Source organism: Ranitomeya variabilis, chromosome 3, assembly GCF_051348905.1.
Source record: "Ranitomeya variabilis isolate aRanVar5 chromosome 3, aRanVar5.hap1, whole genome shotgun sequence".
In the NCBI taxonomy this organism is placed as follows: domain Eukaryota; kingdom Metazoa; phylum Chordata; class Amphibia; order Anura; family Dendrobatidae; genus Ranitomeya; species Ranitomeya variabilis.
This window is the reverse complement of record NC_135234.1, coordinates 448001233-448024260: the sequence shown is the minus strand read 5'-3', so window position 1 is coordinate 448024260 and position 23028 is coordinate 448001233. Positions and strand designations below refer to the sequence as shown.

The following is a 23028-nucleotide window of genomic DNA, read 5'->3' as shown; positions in this document are numbered from 1 at the left end:
GAAAAAACAAACAAAAAAAAAGTAGAAATTTTTGAAAATATAAAAAAAGAAAAACTGAAATATCACATGGTCATAAGTATTCAGACCCTTTGCTCAGACACGCATATTTAAGTCACATGCTGTCCATTTCCTTGTGATCCTCCTTGAGATGGTTCTATACTTTCATTGGAGTCCAGCTGTGTTTAATTAAATTGATAGGACTTGATTTGGAAAGGCACACACCTGTCTATATAAGACCTCACAGCTCACAGTGCATGTCAGACCAAATGAGAATCATGAGGTCAAAGGAACTGGCCAAGGAGCTCAGAGACAGAATTGTGGCAAGGCACAGATCTGGCCAAGGTTACAAAAGAATTTCTGTAGTACTCAAAGTTCCTAAGAGCACAATGACCTCCATAATCATTAAATGGAAGAAGTATGAGACCACCAGAAGTCTCCCCAGACCTGGCCGTCCAGCCAAACTGAGCAATTGTGGGAGAAGAGCCTTGGAGAGAGAGGTAAAGAAGAACCCCAAGATCACTGTGGCTGAGCTCCAGAGATGCAGTAGGGAGATGGGAGAAAGTTCCACAAAGTCAACTATCCCTGCAGCCCTCCACCAGTCGGGCCTTTATGGCAGAGTGGTCTGACAGAAGCCTCTCCTCAGTACAAGAGATATGAAAGCCTGCATAGAGTTTGCTAAAAAAACACATGAAGGACTCCTAGACTATGAGAAATAAGATTATCTGGTCTCATGAAATAAAGATAGACCTTTTTGGTGATAATTCTAAGTGGTATGTGTTTAGAAAACCAGGCACTGCTCATCACCTGCCCAATACAGTCCCAACAATGAAACATGGTGGTGGAAGCATCATGCTATGGGGGTGTTTTTCAGCTGAAGGAACAGGACAACTGGTTGCCATTGAAGGAAACATGAATGCGACGAAGTACAGAGATATCCTGGATGAAAACCTCTTCCAGAGTGCTCTGGACCTCAGACTTGGCTGAAGGTTCACATTCCAACAAGACAATGACCCTAAGCACACAGCTAAAATAACAAAAGAGTGGCTTCAGAACAACTCTGCGACCATTCTTGACTGGTTCAGCCAGAGACCTGACCTAAACCCAATTGAGCATCTCTGGAGAGACCTGAAAATGGCTGTCCACCAACGTTCACCATCCATCCTGACAGAACTGGAGGGGATCTGCAAGGAAGAATGGCAGAGGATCCCCAAATCCAGGTGTGAAAAACTTGTTGCATCATTCCCAAGAAGACTCATGGCTCTAATAGCTCAAAAGGGTGCTTCTACTCAATACTGAGCAAAGGGTCTGAATACTTATGACCATGTGATATTTTAGCTTTTCTTTTTTAATAAATTGGCAAAAATTTCTACATTTCTGTTTTTTTTCAGTCAAGCTCAGGTGCAGAGTAAATGAACTTTTTTGAATTTACCGAATGGCTGCAATGAAACAAAGAGTTAAAAATGTAAAGGGGTCTGAATACTTTCTGTACCATATATATATCTGGCAAAAAATTAAGAGGCCACTGCAAAATGTTTGTCTGATTTTTCTCTTTATAGATATATTTTTTAATAAAATGTAAAATTGTTCTTTTAGTCTATAAACTTCTGACAACATGTCTCTGAATTTCCAAACAACAAATTTTGTATTTTTTATGACAAAGAAAAATGGTCATAATGAAAAAAAACAGTGTTCTCAGACCTCAAATAATGCAAAGAAAACAAGTTCATAATCATTTAGAAACAACAATACTAATGTTTTAACTCAGGAAGAGTTCAGAAATCAATATTTTGTGGAATAACCATGATTTTTAATCACAGCTTTCATGCGTCTTGGCATGCTTTCCACCAGTCTTTCACACTGCTTCTAGCGCATAAATTTAAGCAGTTCTTCTTTGTTTGATGGCTTGTGACTATCCATCATCCTCTTGATTACATTCCAGAGGTTTTCAATGGGGTTCAGGTCTGGAGATTGGGCTGCCCATGACAGGGTTTTGATGTGGTAGTCTCTTAATTTTTGCCAGAGCTGTATATAGTGCAAATTTAAAAAAGTTTTAAAGCTTACAATAGAAAAATAATGCCCTTTTTGACAAGAGACAATATGATTTCTGTTTAGAAGTCAGACAGCTTTAGGCTTAGGACTAAAAGACAAACAATAAAAAAAATAGTGACATATGAAAAAAAAACAAATAACGTAGAACTTATTATTGAAAGAGAATCCCTAATGAAATTTCTAAACAGACTATAAAATCATACTATTAACAGTGGTTGCCCTATGTATAAGGTACTATCTTCATCATCATTTTTGAGAAAAAAAAAAATATGGCTTATTTTGGATAATGCTCAGTTGCAATTTATTTCATTTGCAGTGATAAATGCCTGCAACTTAGCTACACTGATTTTTGGACAGTTTGCTGAGAATAATCACCCTTCTGCATCATTAGTATTCATGGCGGTCTCCTATACGCTATACACTGCAGTTATACTTATTCGCATCACCTGCTCCGAAAAAGCATAGATTCACCATAGGCCAACTTTGAAATGCATAGAAACATAATTTCCTTTGCAGTAAAGGTAGAGTAGATAAATATCTATAATCTTACTGCTGTACATAACGAGGCAGAAGCGTAAACTGCTTTAATGGCCTACCTTAGGTACCATGCACAAGTTTTTGGTTTTTTTTTCATTATCATTTCTTAAAACAATGTAATAAAATTACTTTGAATCATTTTAAATGTATTTTTATTAAGATCCATAAAAAGCACCAATTCCTATTACAATGTTCAATTTGCATAATACATATATCCGCTAAACCATCTGCAGAGTCATGTAGTCATGGACTTCTTTAACACCCATAATGTCAATCCTGAATAATGTTTCCAATTTTCAAAACAAGCTAAAAATATGACAATAGTTCAAATATGAAAATATTAAAAACATATTAACAATTTATCATCTCAAGATATACTGTAAATAATATCTATGTGTAAATTATAAAAAGGCGAACACCTTGGAAATGAGGTCCACCTACAGAAGAACATTTGACTTACAGAACATTTTGGCTTTCCATTGTTTTTTGTAGCTCACCCGTTAGTAATTCTTAGCAGTACGTTAGACTTGACAATTCTTAAAGTATAAAATTCCTAAATATCTATCACATGCTCTAATTAGTAGCTGTAGCAGATCCACTGTACAATACGTTGCAATCAACAGACGGCAAACTTTAAAGATTCCAGATCTGCTCTGAATCTTTGCGTTCTGGAACATGCTTTACCGGTCACCGATAGGAATCATGACAACTCGCTGACCAGTGTGACGTATGAAATGTGGGGCGCTATGAATGAATGTATCGCAGGTGCAAAGACGAAATAGCCCTTCCTGTAGCAAATGTAAACATTTCTATACAACCCAAAACATATCTGCCTGCACTGGGGCAAGTAATGTATAAGATCTAACTAGCCAAAATAATAGAGAAAAATCATCGATCTCAGCAGCAATCATGGTTTTTTCACAATAATCCCTGTACAGTTCCCTTTATATAAATATACATCGAAATTAAATATAGATCTATGCATATAATTCTGAAGCATTGGAGAGGCCAGGAGTGAGGCTAAAACAAAGGGAAAGAAAAAAAGCTTTTGGTTTTCTAATCATAAATAAAACATTCATAGGTCAAGCAATTTTCAAGCTACACAGACTGTATCCTGCAAAAGCAAAGATGGAGATGAGGCACATTGTTCTTTGTCTCTTCGGTATATACACACACACGTACGGTATTAACCACATACATGCAGACAGACACATTTAACACATAGAAAGTGTACCTATTTTCTACAGACATTGGACATTCCCCCAATATCGGTTCATTGAGTGTTGATGATGCTATGGACGCACGAGGCACAGTGTCCCGTGCTTCAGGATGTCTCTTATTTTCTAGCATGCGAATGAAAATTGGCTCCACAGTGTACAGGCGACAGGTTCAGTTCATTGTAGACAGTCGCTATTGATAATTCTCATTCCTATATTGTAAACATTTTACAAAGAGCTGTTTGCGTTGGTTACTGACCATAAGCTTTGGTTCATGATGGTCATGTCATGGTAGTACAAGTTTGTGCAACATAGAAAAAGCCAGGGGTATAGCAGCAGGCAAAGTTTATCCAGGCATGCAAGTCCTCAAGATGTTCCATCATCCTCCTCCACGTCTGCCAGTTCGGTGTCTTTCAGTGCCTCGCCACTTGTTTGCTTTCTAAATAAATGAAATTATGATATTATAGATCAGTTGCTTGCATTATAAAACATCATTGGAAACAAATACACATCTATTATTGCAAATGAAGAGAAAATGGCTATTAGGTACTATTATAGACCTAAGCCAAGCAATAACGTCCTTGTGATGGGAGTAAGTAAGCCCTCTATTCGATATCGTACCAACAACAAAAAGGATAGATTAATAGTATGCTACAAATATATACATACCTGCCGTGTAGCACTCTGAAGACCCTGTCTCTTCTCTTATTAACCCTCTCCCTCTCACTAATTCACTCCCCTGAAGAGTCCTCGTTGGTGGGGACAAAACAAGTCAGGAGGTACTACAGAGGTATTTCTAGGAGACCACACCTGGGACAGAAGTCTTCACACGTGGCATGACTGCGGAATACTGTATCGACTCTCCTTCCTTGTCTCCTCCTGTCCCTATTGGATGGTTTTCCTTCAGTGACCGGATGGGGCGAGAACTATTTATCATACTGCACAGGTCTTTTGGGGCACTATTTTAATGGGAATACCTATATACCATTGTACTCAGTACAGTGTTATTTGTATTTGTCATATGTTTTATTAGGCTTAGTGCTTTTAATATTTATTAATAAAAGTTATGTTTTACTCCTATTCATCTATTCTTCTCTCTCTGCTGTTCATACAATCATAGATCTAAAAAGACCCCAATCTTTCAAATTAAGGCATATTTGGGACAAACTTCTTTTCAATTTAAAACAAATTGGGACAGATCCAGATGCAGAGAAAGAAAATTCCTTCATTGCTGTAAGTTTTTTTTTTTTTTTTAAACTGTAAATTTTTATTGAAGTTTTGACAAATTTTAACAAATAAGAATGATTCAAGACAAACTTTTACAATGCAGAGAATGAGAAACAAAAAGTGCTTGTCAAGAAAGAATTGATAGACCTTGCGATGAGCCGACTTGTTGACTCCAATATTTTACCTGGACATCCACCTCTGTCAACTGTCATGGCACTCACAGTAACAATGCAGTGACATAACAAGAATCTGCATAACTAATCATATACTAGATAGTCGCAAGTCAAATTTATGTATGAGATCGCCAAGATGATTGTCTATAAAATGATGATAGTCTCCTGTTTGAATCAGTAGCGGATGTGAGATGTGGAGCATAAAAGTCAAAAGGTCAAAACATTGTTATCCTTTAGGTTGTCAGTGTATTTCTCATTGAGACCTATTTTATACACTTACCTTCTGTTGTATTATATTGATTCTTGATATTAAATGACAAAGAGAATGTTGACTTGGGGACAAGTCAGGAGACTCATGTAAACCTTCTTGCCGAGCTTTAGAAGACAGTCTTACATTTTACTAGTAAAGCACTTGGTTATGTTGAGGTATTTGTGTTTGCCAATTGTGTCTGCTTATGAATGGTGGTAACACAGATAAAATACATGTAAGGCACTCCAGTTTTTCATTTTTTATCACATAAAAGCTCATATCATAAGGAAAACCAGGCTTTGTAACAATATCTTCTCAGTAGTCACAGCTGGCATTCTTTCTTCTTGGCATGATGTAGACACACATGAATACTCCAGAACACCACACTGCCAAAAGTTTTGCTTTTGTAGAGATAAGCTCAGGGTCGTACCGCGGTGGACAGAATTTGACCACTTGGCCAGCCATACATGTAGTCTCATTGTACCTATTATTGTGTGCTTGATTAGTAACATCTGTCTACCACATATTCCCATAGTTTACGCATTGTGACCTTTCGGCAGAAATGGTCCACCAGTGAAGTGACCATATCAGTGCGGCTTCCAAATTGAAAGCTGATAAAAGTTCTTTCCAGTGTTAATAGCTGTAGAGTTATGTAGCAAAACTGCTGTTTATTTCTCATCCATTAAATAGAACCTCTAAACAGATTCATGCTGCCTGAACGAAGACAGCATAAATCACAGACCGGCTCCTGGATTACAAATTTATGTGTTGTACTCTGAAAAATATAGCTGAAAGCATGGCCTGGGGGTAACTAGTTAAAGATGAATGCCCGCACTGGCTTCTCGCAGCTGCTTAGTTAGACTGATAGGTCTCTACTATACACACATAGGGACAGACTTGTCTAGAGAAGCTGAGACCTGTCTCTTGGACTAGTAACCTTTTTACTGGCTTCAATTTCACTGATACAACTTTGTGTTTCGGAGCACAACTTACAAATTTGTAAAGCAGGAGACTGTCTCTGATTCATGCCGCCCTAGGCTTGAACAGCATCAAATACCTGACAAGTTTCCTTTGTTAATATGGATAAGGTTCACACGTGGCGTTTTTGGTTAATTTTTCCATGCAGAAAAAAGCCATGCTTTACAGTAGATTTCTGAAATATCATGCACACGCTGCTTATTTTTTCCTTGCAGATTTGGACTAAAGTGTTTTTTCAAATCTGCAACATGTCAAATCTTCAACTGCAGTGTAAAGTTTTTCACCCATTCAAATGAATGTGAAAAAAAGTGTATATTTTCATACAGTAAAAAAGCTCAAAAACACCTCTAAGCTTGCTATTTCCCACTCAGTGTGTCAATATGTGCTTATTTGTTGGCGATTAATGACTACTTCTTGAAATATATTGTGGAGCGCCCCCGCTGTCGCAGGGCCGAGGGGTACCCGGTACCGGGCCTCTCTGTCTCAGTTCTGGGATTGACACGGTGGCTAGACCCGGTCCGTGACCCTACTACGGGGCGTCCAATGAAAGTTGTGATGGTGCAGGTCGCAATGAATAACGAGGACACAGGGTTGCAGTCTCTTTACCCCTTTACTGAAGGTTTCGAGATACTCAATCCAGAGCACTGCTAACAGGGCTGGCTGAGACCGGCCGGTCCAAAGGCACATCCGGAGTTCCCTTAGTAGGTGGGAATCAGTGTCTACCTTCTAGCGCCTGTGTGTTGTAGTGCTTCCCTGCTGAGCACCCTGGGATAGTCCTCACAACTGTTGTGTCAGTCTCTGATGTTCGTTCTCTCCGTCCCCCAGATGATATGGCTAGGACGCACCCGTATGACGGGGTAGGCCTGGAGTTCTTCCAGGACCCTAGAGTCGCCCCTCTCCCACAGCTGCCTCCGCTGTCTGCTTAGGTGTTTAAGTGAGACAGTCAACCTATAATTGGCTGTCCTGCCGTGGTTTGAAGTAATGCTTAGAGTCTCTTACTTTCTCGGCGTTCCGGCCACCGACTTTGCGCCTCAGAAGGATGTTGCCTCGATCTTACAGCACGACTCCTTCTGGTCCTATCACCTCTTTGCTGTATTCCCGTTTCTCACTCCTTCACAATACCCCTCGCTTCTTCTCCTTTCTTAGGAGACTGCCGCTGTAAGCACAGGCACGGCTCCGTAACGTTCTTTCTTGTTCACGAGGGCTCTGCCAGGATCCCACCCCTGACAGGTCCTCTCTCGAGCTCTTCCCAGCTCCTTTCTCTCTGACTTTCTGTCCAACCCCCAGTTTTACCCAAGTGTGAGGAGTGGTCTAATAGATAGAACCACCCCCCCTGGTGGCCGGAGTGTGAAGTGCATTGTGGGTGTGTGTTACCTGGTCAGGTGAACTCCTTTAGTGCAATCAGACGTACCATCACTCCCCTTGGTGGCAGAGCAACAGTACTGCAATGACCAGGACTCTGGGGCACTGCATATTGTGCTTCTTGTTATCATTTGAGCTTGGTTGTTTTGTTTTTTGGTTATTTGTTGTTTTTTTTTAATTTGTAATACTAAAGTATGTATAAATCTACACTGTCAATAAGGATTGCTATGTCTTTACCAATATTTTAAGTGTCTCCTTGAGGAAAACTACAGCATTTACTATCACTGCACACAGGCTAGAACATCTCAGACCCAGCAAGATAAGGTAATTGTATAAAGCCTCATCATAAATATGGACATTTGGGTTGTTTCACATAATCCGGATAGCAGAGACAAAAAATGTAAACTGAACAAAACAAGACAAGACATAAGGCAGAGATTACATAGAGTTAGAACACAAGATATGCTCAGCATTCCCTAGATATCAAGGAGAGAAAGGAAACCTGAGATGTCAGCTTGAGTGACGAACTGTATGGAGAAAATAGAACTGATTAGCTCGGAAATCACAGGCAGAATGCAGATGCTAGCCGCAGGTCGGCCAGGTTACAAAGCCAGCGGAGTAGTAGCCTGCCATTGTGTAACTTGCACAATGCTGGTTAATATTAGGTCACACATACTGTGATTGCGCTCTGTTTTATTTATAACACCCCATGAAATAAATAAGGAAACAAAAGCAAAAACTTGTCAGCATTGGTAACATAGACACATTTAGGGAGAATCAGCACTTTTTGGCAAGGACAGGGCAAGTAAAAGATTGGTTAATTTGGATGTTAGGTATTTACTATATGCACAGTGGTGAGGACTGAGGACACAACACGTCAGTGTAACTAGAGGGGGCATAACACATAAAATTACCTTAAGTAGGGATGCAATTTTAAAGATGACTTAAACTGGCTCCTGTTCCAAGACAATACAATAATACGACACAAAAAGAAAAGAAACAACAATAAAATTGTTTTGCAAATAAAATGTGCAAAGCGTTTTAACGACGGCTTATGGAATTTGATATGATATAAATACTTGGAAGTAAATTTAGGACTGCAAGGTGTATTATTCATCTGCACTCCGATTAGGGGAACATCTTATTGAAATATTAAATTCAGTACATTGGATGAGGAATGAAACCCAATGCAGCCAACAGCTTAAAAAATTTACTAAAATCAGGATGCGTGTGTGTGCGCATGTAACACATTATAATACATTACTATTCTAAAGTTTTAGACAGATGTGAAGAAAAATGCTGCAAAGTAAAAATGTTTTAAAAAATAAAAATTTTAATAATTAGTTAATTGCTAAAAATAAAATTCAAAGTGAATGAACACAAGAGAAATCTAAATCAAATCAATATTTGGAGTGACCATCCTTTGTCTTCAAAACAGCATCAGTTCTTCCGGGTACACTTACACAAAGTCAGGTCTTTTGTAGAATCATAGTCAGGTCTCTGAGTGACCAATTATACCAAACAGTTAATAATGAATATTATTTTCATATGTAGGATGGAGCCGTCCTTGACTGAAACAAAAACAGTTGTGTAGGAGGTGACAGAGTGAGGTAGAGTGAAACTCTGCTACAAAGTTGAGGTTGTGGAAGGTAGTTTCATGTCACAGGTCATACAACATGGCAAACCTAAGCATAGGAACAAGGCACAAGGCTGCACGAGCAAGGTCTCTCCCAGATAAAAATTTCACAGCAGACTAAGGTATCAAGATATGCTGTTCAAGCTCTTTTGAAGAAGTACCAATAAATGAGCAAAGTTAAGAACCGTAAACACAGTGGTCAGCCAAAGAAACTTAATGCAGCAGATGAAAGACACATCATGGCTATTTCTCTTCAAAATTGGAAGATGTCCAACAGTGCCATCAACTCAGAAGTGACAGCAATCAGCTACTCCCATATGGCCAGGAATTGTCTTCCTGAAAGAATTGTTTTATAAAACCGAAACCGTCGAAATGGAAACAAGAGCAAGCGTCTCAGCAGTGAGCAAAAACATAGAAACTGGGGTGCAGAAAAATTGTGGTACATGCTGTCTTTTGTTCATTCACTTTGCATTTGGTTAACCCATTATCTACCAATGTCCTTTTTTTGGCACGCCTAATCTTTAGCTTCTAGCAACTAAGATTTTATAATTTTTATAATTAGGTCAAATTGTTTGTGTTGTGTTTGTAAAATGAATGTTTTCAAAATAGGAAGTCATGTCATTGTCATTTTTAATTGAATATTGGGATGCCCTTTTCTGAAAAATCCGTACTTGAAATAATTTTGCAAATTATGTTTCTGATTCATTAGGTCCCAAATCATTAAAATCTGTCATTAAAAAAAAAGAAAAATAAAAGAAAATTGCTAATTTGGCAAGTAATGGGTTAATTGATTAAAATAAACACTTTTATTAACTATTTATTATTACTATTAACACTTCTATTTTTTAAAGCATTCTTATACTGTAGTATTTTTCCACAACAACCTAAAACTTTTGACTAGTACTCCATATACAGTATATATATATATATACAGTCATGGCCAAAAGTATTCACACCTCTGCAATTCTGTCAGATAATACTCAGTTTCTTCCTGAAAATGATTGCAAACACAAATTCTTTGGTATTATTATCTTCATTTAATTTGTCTTAAATGAAGAAACACAAAAAGAATTGTTCTAAAGCCAAATTGGATATAATTCCACACCAAACATAAAAAAGGGGGTGGACAAAAGTATTGGCACTGTTCGAAAAATCATGTGATGCTTCTCTAATTTGTGTAATTAACAGCACCTGTAACTTACCTGTGGCACCTAACAGGTGTTGGCAATAACTAAATCACACTTGCAGCCAGTTGACATGGATTAAAGTTGACTCAACCTCTGTCCTGTGTCCTTGTGTGTACCACATTGAGCATGGAGAAAAGAAAGAAGACCAAAGAACTGTCTGAGGACTTGAGAAACCAAATTGTGAGGAAGCATGAGCAATCTCAAGGCTACAAGTCCATCTCCAAAGACCTGAATGTTCCTGTGTCTACCGTGCGCAGTGTCATCAAGAAGTTTAAAGCCCATGGCACTGTGGCTAACCTCCCTAGATGTGGACGGAAAAGAAAAATTGACAAGAGATTTCAACACAAGATTGTGCGGATGTTGGATAAAGAACCTCGACTAACATCCAAACAAGTTCAAGCTGCCCTGCAGTCCGAGGGTACAACAGTGTCAACCCGTACTATCCGTCGGCGTCTGAATGAAAAGGGACTGTATGGTAGGAGACCCAGGAAGACCCCACTTCTTACCCCGAGACATAAAAAAGCCAGGCTGGAGTTTGCCAAAATTTACCTGAAAAAGTCCAAAACATTTTGGAAGAATGTTCTCTGGTCAGATGAGACAAAAGTAGAGCTTTTTGGGCAAAGGCATCAACATAGAGTTTACAGGAGAAAAAAAGAGGCATTCAAAGAAAAGAACACGGTCCCTACAGTGAAACATGGGGGAGGTTCCCTGATGTTTTGGGGTGGCTTTGCTGCCTCTGGCACTGGACTGCTTGACCGTGTGCATGGCATTATGAAGTCTGAAGACTGCCAACAAATTTTGCAGCATAATGTAGGGCCCAGTGTGAGAAAGCTGGGTCTCCCTCAGAGGTCATGGGTCTTCCAGCAGGACAATGACCCCAAACACACTTCAAAAAGCACTAGAAAATGGTTTGAGAGAAAGCACTGGAGACTTCTAAGGTGGCCAGCAATGAGTCCAGACCTGAATCCCATAGAACGCCTGTGGAGAGATCTAAAAATGACAGTTTGGAGAAGGCACCCTTCATATATCAGGGACCTGGAGCAGTTTGCCAAAGAAGAATGGTCTAAAATTCCAGCAGAGCATTGTAAGAAACTAATTGATGGTTACCGGAAGCGGTTGGTCGCAGTTATTTTGGCTAAAGGTTGTGCAACCAAGTATTAGGCTGAGGGTGCCAATACTTTTGTCTGGCCCATTTTTGGAGTTTTGTGTGAAATGAACAATGTTTTGCTTTTTGCTTCATTCTCTTTTGTGTTTTTTCATTTAAGACAAATTAAATGATGATAATAATAACAAAGAATTTGTGTTTGCAATCATTTTCAGGAAGAAACTGAGTATTATCTGACAGAATTGCAGGGGTGTGAATACTTTTGGCCATGACTGTATATATATATATATATATATATATATATATATATATATATATATATATATATATATATATATATATATATACAAACATATGCAAACACATATGTATAATTTACATAAATCATTGTGTTGCAAATGTCATAACATTACAACATTGTGCATGTTTTAAGAGGCATAGAGTATTTTATACACTTCTGAGCACTATAGATACTAAGATCGCAATCCAGCTTTGTTGCCATGGAAACGACTATTATTACAAAGCACCCCATCGATTATTATATATAAGGAAAATCAGACGTCATTTGAAAAATTTGCGATGCATCTATAAATTATAGTGCAACAAGCTATCTACCAACAACTGGGCAAGAAGAGGAGAAATCTAAGTAACATGTATATGGTTCTATTTATTTTTATTAATAGAAAGTGCACATAGAGTGCTCTGCAATAACCAGGTGCAAATATTCCACCTTTTAACTTCCATGCTATTCTGTGATATAAAACTTAGCTATGTTGTTAATATTACTTTAAAGAGATCTAAGAGGTAACATTTCTTCTTGTGAAGAGTGACATACCAGCTCTGGAATGCCAAGGTAAGGAGACTTATTCGCCATGCAATGCTCCTCTAGGAAATTTAATATGCCTCTTTGAAAAGGCAATTTGCATATTACATTTCCCAGAGGAGCATTGGACTGCGAATAAGTCTCCTTACCTTGGCATGCCAGAGCTGGTATGACTCTCCACAACGTTACCCCTTAGACCTCAGTCCAGAGTCTCTCACCTAGCCAGATCAGTTCTCATATTTTGCACTGACGAGGGCCAAAAGCCTGAAACTCCCTGTCTGCAAATCCTGAGTTTGCTTTTATCCCAAGTCATATTGCAAGACTCATTAAAGGGTCGATAGTGACTCTTCTAACAGATGGCGCTATTGAGTTCAAATCCCCTTCCTCTCTGAAGAGGCAAATTACACTGAGATGAAGAGTGTAGAAAATCTAACACTATACAATGGCACTATGATTGAAGGTATGTAGAACATTCATCACAGCATTCAGCAGATTTGTACATGTCATATAAGAAATAAACCTACTGGAGTGGACTTAGCATATGGCAGTGTAAGAAAATATATTGTCATGACAAAAAAGTAATGCGTCTTTTTAACTGGGACTATAAGAAATTTATCAATAGAGTAAATGTTCTAGTAGCTAGTGAAAATTGCACAATATACCGTATTTTTTCGGATTATAAGATGCACCGGACCATAAGACGCATCTAGGTTTTAGAGAAGGAAATTAGGAAAAAAAATTGAAGCAAAAAAATGGTCAATTCTGTACTGTAATATCCCCTATCCTGGTATATATGGTCCCCTCATCCCCATTCTGATACAGATGGCCCCCTCATCCCTATCCTGGTATGCATAGCCCCCTCATCCCTATCCTGGTGTGCATGGCCCCATCCTTATCCTGGTATGATTGGCACCATCCTGGTCCTGGTATCCACAACCACATCCCAGTCCTGGTATGATTGGCCCCATCACGGTCCTGGTATGATTGGTCCCATCCTTTTTCTTTTGTAATTGGCCCCATTCCGTTCCTGGTATGATTGGCCTCATCCTGTTCCTGGTATGATTGGCCTCATCCTGTTCCTGGTATGATTGGCCCCATCCTGTTCCTGGAGTGATTGGCCCCATCCTGTTCCTGGTATGATTGGCCCCATCCTTTTTCATTTATAATTGGCCCCATCCCGTTCCTGGTATCAATAGCCCCATCAGGAAAGATTAAAAAAACAAAAAACATTACTCTCACCTACACGGAGCTCCCTCGCAGCATCCTGCTTTGGTGCCAGCAGCTGCTTAATGCTTGTAAGCAGCGCATGGCAGGGATGTCAAGCGCTGATCACAAACAGTGCACAGCTGCCGGAATACTCACCAGGACCGTTCATTGCATCCATTCCTCTTCAGTAGCGTGCACTGTCAGCCAAAGACTTCCTGCTGCGGCCGGCGGTCACGTGTGCCGATACTTAAGAGAAATTAATATTCTGAATATTCATTTCTCTTAAGTATTGGCACACGTGACCACTGGCTCCAGCAGGAAGCTGAAGGTAGTCAGTTGGGCATCACCTAAATGCAGCACTTAAATGTACAGCAATAAATTAGACCAGAATTTAACATTATGTATACAGACTGCAGCTAGTTATTTGCCACCATCACACTCTAATCAGCATGTCTATTTATCTATTCTTCCTGCAGGTTTGTCACCCAGATTTTCCCAGTCTGTGATCATTCTTACCTCTCCTGCATGTATTTACTTGGTATATTTTAAACTGACCACTGCACTACCCCCTTCACAACTTTTCTTTATTACCTGCTTGTTTACTCTGCTAAAAATTAGCACAGGCCTCTCCCCTTTGCTTCACACCTGAATGTACTTGTTATCAAATATATTGTGAGCAGTAAGTCTGCATGACACAGTCTGCTGTGCATCACCTAAGTGCAGCACTTAAGTGTACTGCAATGAATTAGATCAGAAGGGAACTGAAAGTAACTGAGTACAGTCACAATAAACAATGTTTCTGTTTGTTTTCACTCTCACCCCTATAGTCCTGCACTTCCTACTAACCACCCTAATTCCTACACCCAGTAATCAACTGGTCAGCTCTCCTTCCATCCCCTCCAACCATCTCACATCCTCCTCAGAACTGTTCCTCAACATAAAATCCTATGTCTCCAAACATAGACAGCCACCTCATGCCCTCTCCTGCTCCCACTTAACACTTTCTCTGCTTCTCCTCACTACCGGAGATATCTTTCCAAATCCTGGAACTCCTCACCACATCCACACAGTTACTTCTACCTCTCATCAACGAACTATCACACATTTCCGCTACCTTTCTAACCTTATACCTATTCACACAGCTACTGCTTCCCCAGTCCCTCTAACAGGAGCTCTATGGAACGCTCGCTCTGTCTGGAACACAGCGAAATACTTCCAGGACATAGTGCGCCAGCGCATGCGCACTAAGACTTTTCAGCTTTGCCCGCAGTTGGGCAAAGCATACTGAACGTGCGCAAGGCAAGATTGCCTTGTGCAGGCGTGTTCTACGGAGGACAGCGAATCAACTTCAAGCCAATATTGCGGCCAGCGTGCAGCCAGCAGGAAAGGAAGGGGTGAATAAAACACCCTCAAAACACCGCCCATTGGACCGAAAAAAGGTCCCGCCAAATTCAGGTGACAGGTTCCCTTTAAGACTACCTCATTCTTCAAGCCGAAGATTGGTAACATCAGACAAAGGTTTGGCCAACAGTAACTACAGCCCCTCCTCATAAATACTCAGCACACCTTTGGCCTGGGACAGCTCATAGAGTCTCACGACTTTCGGTATCACCTATTTTGATGACACACAGATCTACCTCTTTGGAACCGATATCACTTCCTTACTAACTACAATCCCACAATATTTGGCAGCTATTTCACCTTCTCTGCTAGATTTCTAACACTTAACATGGATAAAACAGAATTCATCATCTTTCCCCTATTTCACTCAACCCCATCAACAGACCTTTTCTTCAAAGTCAATGGCTGCTTACTATCACTAGTCCTGCAAGCTCACTGCCTCAGGGTAACCCTTGAATCTGATCTCTCCTTCAAACCACATATCCTAGATCTTTCCACTTCCTGCTGATGCCAATTCAAAAATATTTCCCAAGATCTGCACATTCCTTAACCAAGAATAAGCAAAAACACTAGTGCAAGCCCTCATTATCTCCCGCCTCGCCTACTGCAACCTCCTGCTTTGTGACCTCCCCTCTAACACTCTTGCACTCCTCCAATCCATCCCAAACTCTACTGCCTGACTAATCCACCTGCCCCCTCCACTATTCCCTGGCCTCTCCTCTCTGTCAATCTCTTCAGAGGCTCCTCATTGCCCAGAGACTCCAGTTCAAAACCCAAACCATTACAAAGCCAACGTGTCGTCTCCATATATCTGTGACCTAGTCTCCCAGTACTTACCTGCACGCAACCTCCGATCCTCACAAGATCTCCTCTACTCCCCTCTTATCTTTTCCTCCCACAATCGCGTACAAGATTTGTTCCATGCATCCCCCCTTCTCTGGAACGCTATACCCCAACATATCAGACTCTCATCTACCGTGGAAACCTTCAAAAGGTTTCCACAGTTGGAAACCACGAAGTTAAGAAGATGGCTTCCAGTCATGCTCAGTGAGCCTCTGAAGGGGCGTACACTTGGCTTCTGAGAAGCATTGATGCTGCCGAAATGAGAGGCGCACATGCACTAGATTTGCATGAGCTGGCGACGAGGCCGGCTCATGCAAATTATGTTATCAGGTCTAGAGGGGCTTGACAACATGGAAAGCGTGCTGACTAGTCTGGGGCAGCTAGCGTCCCATCGACTAGTCAAAGTCTTCATTAGCATAGGAAACCGGGACATTTTAAGTGCTTTTTTAAAGCATTTATTTAACTGAATAATGTTATACAGGGCTGGTTAGGCAGGGAGCTAATCATGCATAGGGGAATGCTGCTGGGTTGGAGGGCATGGAGAAGCTGACAGGTTCCTTTTATAGCTAAGTAGTGAAAGATGGCATCTAAATCCTGGGTGAAAAAGCAAAAAAATGTATTCTGTCATAAAAAGTAACCACGTTTCGACCTATCAAAAGGGTCTTTATCAAATACTTGATGATGATCTTTTTGACAGATAGAACGTGGTTACCTTTTATATGGCAGAATAAACTTTGTTTTACTTCTAACCAGGGACTTGGACGCTGTCTTTCACTACTTACTGGTTTATCTTCAAGTGTTTTTTTTTACTTTGCGTCCATTGATATGAGTGCTGCTGGTTGCTTTCTTCATTCCTGTGACTTTTTGAAAGCCGTCTTTTAAATCTTGAATGGGCAAAGTGTGGCACATGAGTTTGCTGCTGCCACATATTTATTAATGTCTAAAGACACACAGTCGCCTTACAAAGGTAAAGCACATATAGGGTTAGAGCAAGATCAGAGCTTGTCTCTATTTTAGAACAGTAATTAGCATCAAAGATATTTATTATGAACTGGGCACCATTGGCCGATATCACAAAAAATACTAGCAGTTTTCCCCTGTGACATTATTAATTTATCTGCCCAAATACCTTGAATGCAGACATGATAATTCTCTAAAGGAACTTATCAGCAGGATTTACCCCTGTAGTCCACCACCAATGTTAGTATCACCCTCCTATAAAGGCTTCCTATAATCCCCAGCGCCACCAGGCTTCCATAATGGGACCAGAAAATTTAAGAATTTGTTGTCCTCTGGTGTTATCGCTTTCAATTTCAAACTATCAGTAGAAAGAAAGTCACACAAATTCATAGATTTGGAGAGTAGAAGCACACAAGCCTAAGATTACTATGTCTAATGCTAAAAGTGGACTGAAATGGCATTGGATATTGACGTGAACCCCGTCTTCTCACTTTTACTATGAATTGTACTGTAGATTGTGAGCCCAGCTGGTCACATCATTTTTTTGGGGGGGCAAAAATCAAGTTTCTCTAAAATTTCAGGAGCTGTCAGTGATTGGATAATTCTTTGAAATCAAATGGGTTTTTTTTGCAGTCATCACTAGGGGAAGCTGACTGCATATCATGTGCACGCCCCTAGTGACACCAGCAGGCAAATGCAATCAGGTTCAATACTGGATGTAAGTTTTGTTTTTGATTTCTTGAATACGAACTTTTGGTGCTGACTGCAGATCTGGCAATGATGCTGCAATATTTATGCAAATTTATTTCTATGTCTCAAGGGTATATTATATTCCATTAATAGGCGAGCGTTTGGAAATAGGTACACCCTTGACTATGTTTACAGAAAATTAATTTGAGTTGGTAGATGCTCTGGATTTATACACTGGACATCATTATTGACTCCACACAGCTGTGAGCCCTGTCTTGACACCTAAATTCTAATGAAAAATGAATTGACATTTAATGAACAAACCGCCTACGCCGCTGGTGTTGGGAAATTAATATATTCTGCCGAGTCACTGACTGCAGTGTATAACTGTGGACTAATTACTGCAGGTGGAAGGCACATGCAAAACAGATTAATACAGAAAAAGAATGAGAAGAAAATGGAAGCTGCACAGGGTTTTTATCCAGTAAGGCAATGTTTCAGTGCTCGTCAAAAAATAAATAAAAAAATAAGAATATGAAATTACTTCACCTTCAGAAACCAAAGGATCAAGTAAATACTGGCTAGCGGCTGCTGGAAGCAGCAGATTGTGAAACATTTGGGTCGTGGTGGTGTGACATTCCTACTGTGATAACAGATGGTAACTGAAGGTAGATATTAACATGGTTAAGCCTAATGTGGCTGGTCTCCAAATATTCCTTTAATGGTTCAACTTTTTTCGAAATATAACATTTTAAGAATATATTTCATGAAAAAGGAGAATAATTCATGGACAAGCTGCTGTTTTTCTGGAGGTAAGAACCATTTAATGGCAAATATATTCCAAGTGGTGTATTTTTGCAGCAAAAAAATTAATTGCGACAATTACAAGATATATTCCTATATAGGTGAAAAGTAAATCTGCGACATGTACATTGTTTGGATTTCCACACAAATTTCTTTGTCAGCAGAAATACTTTCTGATGAGCTTTCAAGTGGTTTGTAATTTAATCATAAACTAAAAACCACAACACAAATCCAAGTCCAGTAATTGCACTTGAGTTTTTCGATGCACAATTATCTAAATTTGTGGAGTATTTTTTCATCAAATGTGAATCCACCCCAAAAATCTTCCTTTCTATGCAGCTGACAGCTCCGGTCCCAAGTGCCGGCGGAAGTGCTGGGTATTGATGCGAGAGACTCACATGAGTTTCTTGCATTACACTCGCTAGTGTGACCCCGGCCTTACACTGATTAAGGCCACGTTTACATGTTCAGTATTTGGTCAGTTTTTTACCTCAGTATGTGTAAGCCAAAACCAGGAGTGGGTGATAAATACAGAAGAGGTGACATATTTCTATTATACTTTTCCTCTGATTGTTCCTCTAGTGATTTTGGCTTACAAATACTGAGGTAAAAAACTGACCAAATACTGACCGTGTGAATGAGGCCTATCTGGTATTATAGGGAAGGAAGACAGAGGAGATGAAAGCTGAAAACTGCTGGTCTTTGGAAAAATACACTTTTCACACTTCACACATCTATAACACTTTTGGATTCTGGAGCAATATGACAATTATTTTTTAATTAACAGTATACTTTAAAGACCCAGGCAAGGTACAATTCCACATACATATAAGGCCGGGATCACACACAGCGAGATACGGCCGAGTCTCGCAGGTTAAAACCAAGCTCTGGCACCGGCACTCCAGAGCGGAGGGTGCGGCCGCATAGCAATACATGGAGCCGCACGCTCCGCTCCGGAATGCCGGTGCCAGAGCTTGTTTTTAACCTGCGAGACTCGGCCGTATCTCGCTGTAGTGTGACTCCAGCCAAATAATAGTTATACTTTGTAAAACATTAAGCAGATGTCCATGAATTACATACATATTCTACCTGTGCTCTTCATGGATAGAAAAAGTACCCATTAAAGTTTATGTGGCTGTTCACATGTCTGTATTTTTTTTGCAGACTGAGTTGTCTGCAAAAAAAATAAAATAAAAATGGATACGTCCATTTTTTATCTGAGTCACAGATCAAGCTCGCTAATGCATTTCTATGGATCTGTGAAAAATCCCTTACAGGACAAGTTACCATCGGTGTGTTGTCCAGGATTACCGTAACATTGCAAAGTATAGGAGAAGCTTTGCAATTTGTTTAATTTTTTTTTTCATAAGAGAAAGTTAATGATGAATTACTAATGGAAAAACTGACACCCCGACCAAACACTGATGAAAATCGGACCATTTTTTGTTTATCAGAAAAATTTGTAGCATTTTGAACAATACTATACATTCTCGTTTCCGTAAAACCGAAAGTCAAATATTATAAGGCAAGTACTTTCACTACATTTTTTAAATAATTTGATTAGAATGTGTTTTAACTTTAAAAAATATATATATTATATTTAGCCAAAGTATTAGCTTACGTGTAGAAGGAGTTTTTAGAGCGAGATTGCAAAAATAAAAAACACGTCTGAAAAATTGCTCAAAAACCACTTGACTCTTCTTAGGGTACGTTTTTTTAAAAACGTTTTGGAGCAGCAATTAGCCGAACCCTCCTCAAAACCTCAAATCTACTCAAAAACTTGGAGTTTCTGTTTTACAACTCAATAGAAGACTCCGTGTTCACATAGCCTCAGATAGAATCTGCTCCACACTAGGCACTGATCAATCAGAAGGCTGACAAAAACGCTTCAGGAAAAATACTTTGGCAAAACACTTCAAAAACTCTTCAAAACTGCTTTAGGAAACATAAATCTTCCAAAAGAAGGAGAGGCTCCTGAAATGGACGTCACTCGAAAACTCAGTTTTTGCCTAAAAAACCTCTGTGTGCATATACCATTAGGCAATGTGCACACTGCGTCTTTTCAATCAGATTACTCCCTGAATTATTTAAAAGAAGTGACAAGATTATTCTTCAGGCGGCGTCACAGTATAGAGTATTCTATATATTCACAGTTTAAAGTAAAAGATGCCAGCGATAGAGTCCTCACAAGAACGATGTCAATGCCGCCAGTGAATGAAGCTGCCTTAGGAAAGTGACCGCCAGACCTTTCTTGAAGTGGCTTTGTCGTCGTTTAAAAGACTCTGGGTGAACATAACGTTAAGGTTACCTAAGTCTAAAAACTATATTGATATATGTTCTTTTCTGTTACTGCGGCAAAAGGGTGACTCTACATGTGGAAACTCAAAGGCTTTGAGTGGAAAAGAGTGTCAATGACAGCTTTTAAAAAAAGGGGTTGTCTTGTTTGAAAACCATTTAGAATGTTAAAATCTAACAGAATCATTTTTCCGATTCCCTGCCGATCCTGTTCCGATACTTCCCAGTCCCCAACCAGTGTCTGTATTTCTGGTTGCAGTAATGACTTTCCATTGTGTTATTGCTGGAGCCGGAAGTACAGAGAACAGTTGGAAACAGAGAAGTGTAAGACCCAGAATGTACGGGGATCAGAAAGGCAAGAATGATGACTTTCGTTTTGCTTTATAACATTATAAGCGATTTAAAAAAATATATATTTTAATGGCTAAACAACCAGTTTAATATTAGCTGACCAGCAAATACTAACCGTCATGATGAATTGTGGGAGTACAATTAGGTAAGAAAATACTTCTCTAGTAGAATTTTTACTGTAATACCTACTCTTGCCAATCGACAACAATAACCAATTACTCCAAATAATAATGAGTAATAATTCATATTTTAAAGGGAACCTGTCACCCCCAAAATCGAAGATGAGCTAAGCCCACCGGCTACAGCATTCTGTAATGCTGTAGATAAGCCCCGATGTTTCCTGAAAGATGAGAAAAAGAGGTTAGATTATACTCACCCAGGGGCGATGCCACTGCGGTCCGGTCCGATGGCCGTCACGGTCTGGTCCGGGGCCTCCCATCTTCTTACGATGACGTCCTCTTCTTGTCTTCCTACCGCGGCTCGGCGCAGGCATACTTTGTCTGCCCTGTTGAGGGCAGAGCAAAGTACTGCAATGCGCAGGCGCTGGGAAAGGTCAGATAGGCCCAGCGCACTGCAGTACTTTGCTCTGCCCTCAACAGGGTAGACAAAGTACGCCTGCGCCAGAGCGTGAAGACAAGAAGAGGACATCATCCTATGAAGATAGGAGGCCCCGGACCTGACCGTGACACCCATCAGATCGGACCGCCCCCCCAGTTAGTATAATCTAACCTCTTTTTCTCATCTTTCAGGATACATCGGAGGCTTATTTACAGCATTACAGAATGTTGTAGATAAGTCCCTGGTGCTGGTGGGCTTAGCTAATTTCGATTTTGGGGGTGACAGGTTCCCTTTGATGGCTAATAAGTCAAACTAATAATCATATTTACCTTCCCATTTGGTGTTAATTAAATATGAGAACTGTCACATCTACAGCACATTGGCACCCCATCGTTCACTTACATTAAAAGGTTTCCTGGGGCGGACATGGACCTTTCTTCTCTTCTGGCACATTCAAATGGGTTTCCAAATGAGCGCTTCCGCAGCATTGCTTTCACCAAAATCTTAATTAAGAAAAAAAGTGCTGTGTCAACCAACAAATATATATGTTAAGGAATGAGACACAAATAATACAGATACTATCGCACAACTCTATAAACACAATGGTAAATAAGTGTAAGGCAAAAATGCCAAATATGTTACATGCCAATAACACTGCTTAATGAATTTTGTCATAAATGATCAGATTGGGGAAATATGATGACCTGAAACTTTGGTGACAAAGTTTCATTATTGGTTTTTGCCTAAAGAAATTGATCTGGCATCCTCGCGCTGCCCATGGATGGCCAATTTAGTTGCCTAGCCATATAATGCTTTTCCCTGATAACTATTTTAATAATAAAAACACATTTATCTATTTATCTCCTTTTAACAATGTTTTGTTTCATGAACTACAAATCAGCAAAGTGTTAAGTTATGTAGGTATTTGCAACAGCCATAAATTATATATTTTTTCACCAATGTGCCCATATGAGGGATGGTGTCTTATTAGAAAGAGTTGTATTTTTTAATGGCATCATATTGGGACACGTCCATTGTGGTTTTTTTTGGAGGGGGGGTTGCTATAGGAAAGTATATGTAAAAATAAACGCATTCCTGCCTTTATTGGGATCTATTTTTACAGCATTTACACACTGAGATAATTATTTTTTATGGCATTCTTTTTTTTCTTTAATGTTGACATACATTTGTGTGGGATTAATCACTGCGTGAAGAGATATAGTTTTCATTAATACCATTTTGATACATGGAGTTTATTCCTTAAGATTTTTTTTTTTTACATTTATTGTGCAGATTAATTATTGTGTTGGCTTTATAGTTTATATTATTGCAGTTGCAGCACTATCAATTATGTTCGGTATGTTTCCAACATATTT

The 23028-nt window shown here is 39.5% G+C and overlaps 1 protein-coding gene across 2 annotated transcripts in view; it reads right to left on the bottom strand.

The window, feature by feature from the left end:
- Positions 1-2721: 2721 nt before the first annotated feature.
- Positions 2722-23028, bottom strand: part of CAMKK1 (calcium/calmodulin dependent protein kinase kinase 1) — a 558925-nt gene continuing 538618 nt past the window's right edge. Inside the window, exons 15-17 of one of the 2 annotated variants that reach the window (XM_077296496.1) lie at positions 22055-22155; positions 8708-8749; positions 2722-4242 (exon numbers count right to left, since the gene is read on the bottom strand). In XM_077296496.1, the coding sequence (XP_077152611.1) occupies positions 4170-4242; positions 8708-8749; positions 22055-22155 (216 nt within the window). In that variant the 3' untranslated portion in view covers positions 2722-4169. The remainder of the gene's footprint in view (positions 4243-8707; positions 8750-22054; positions 22156-23028) is intronic. The other variant, XM_077296497.1, reaches the window with a different exon arrangement.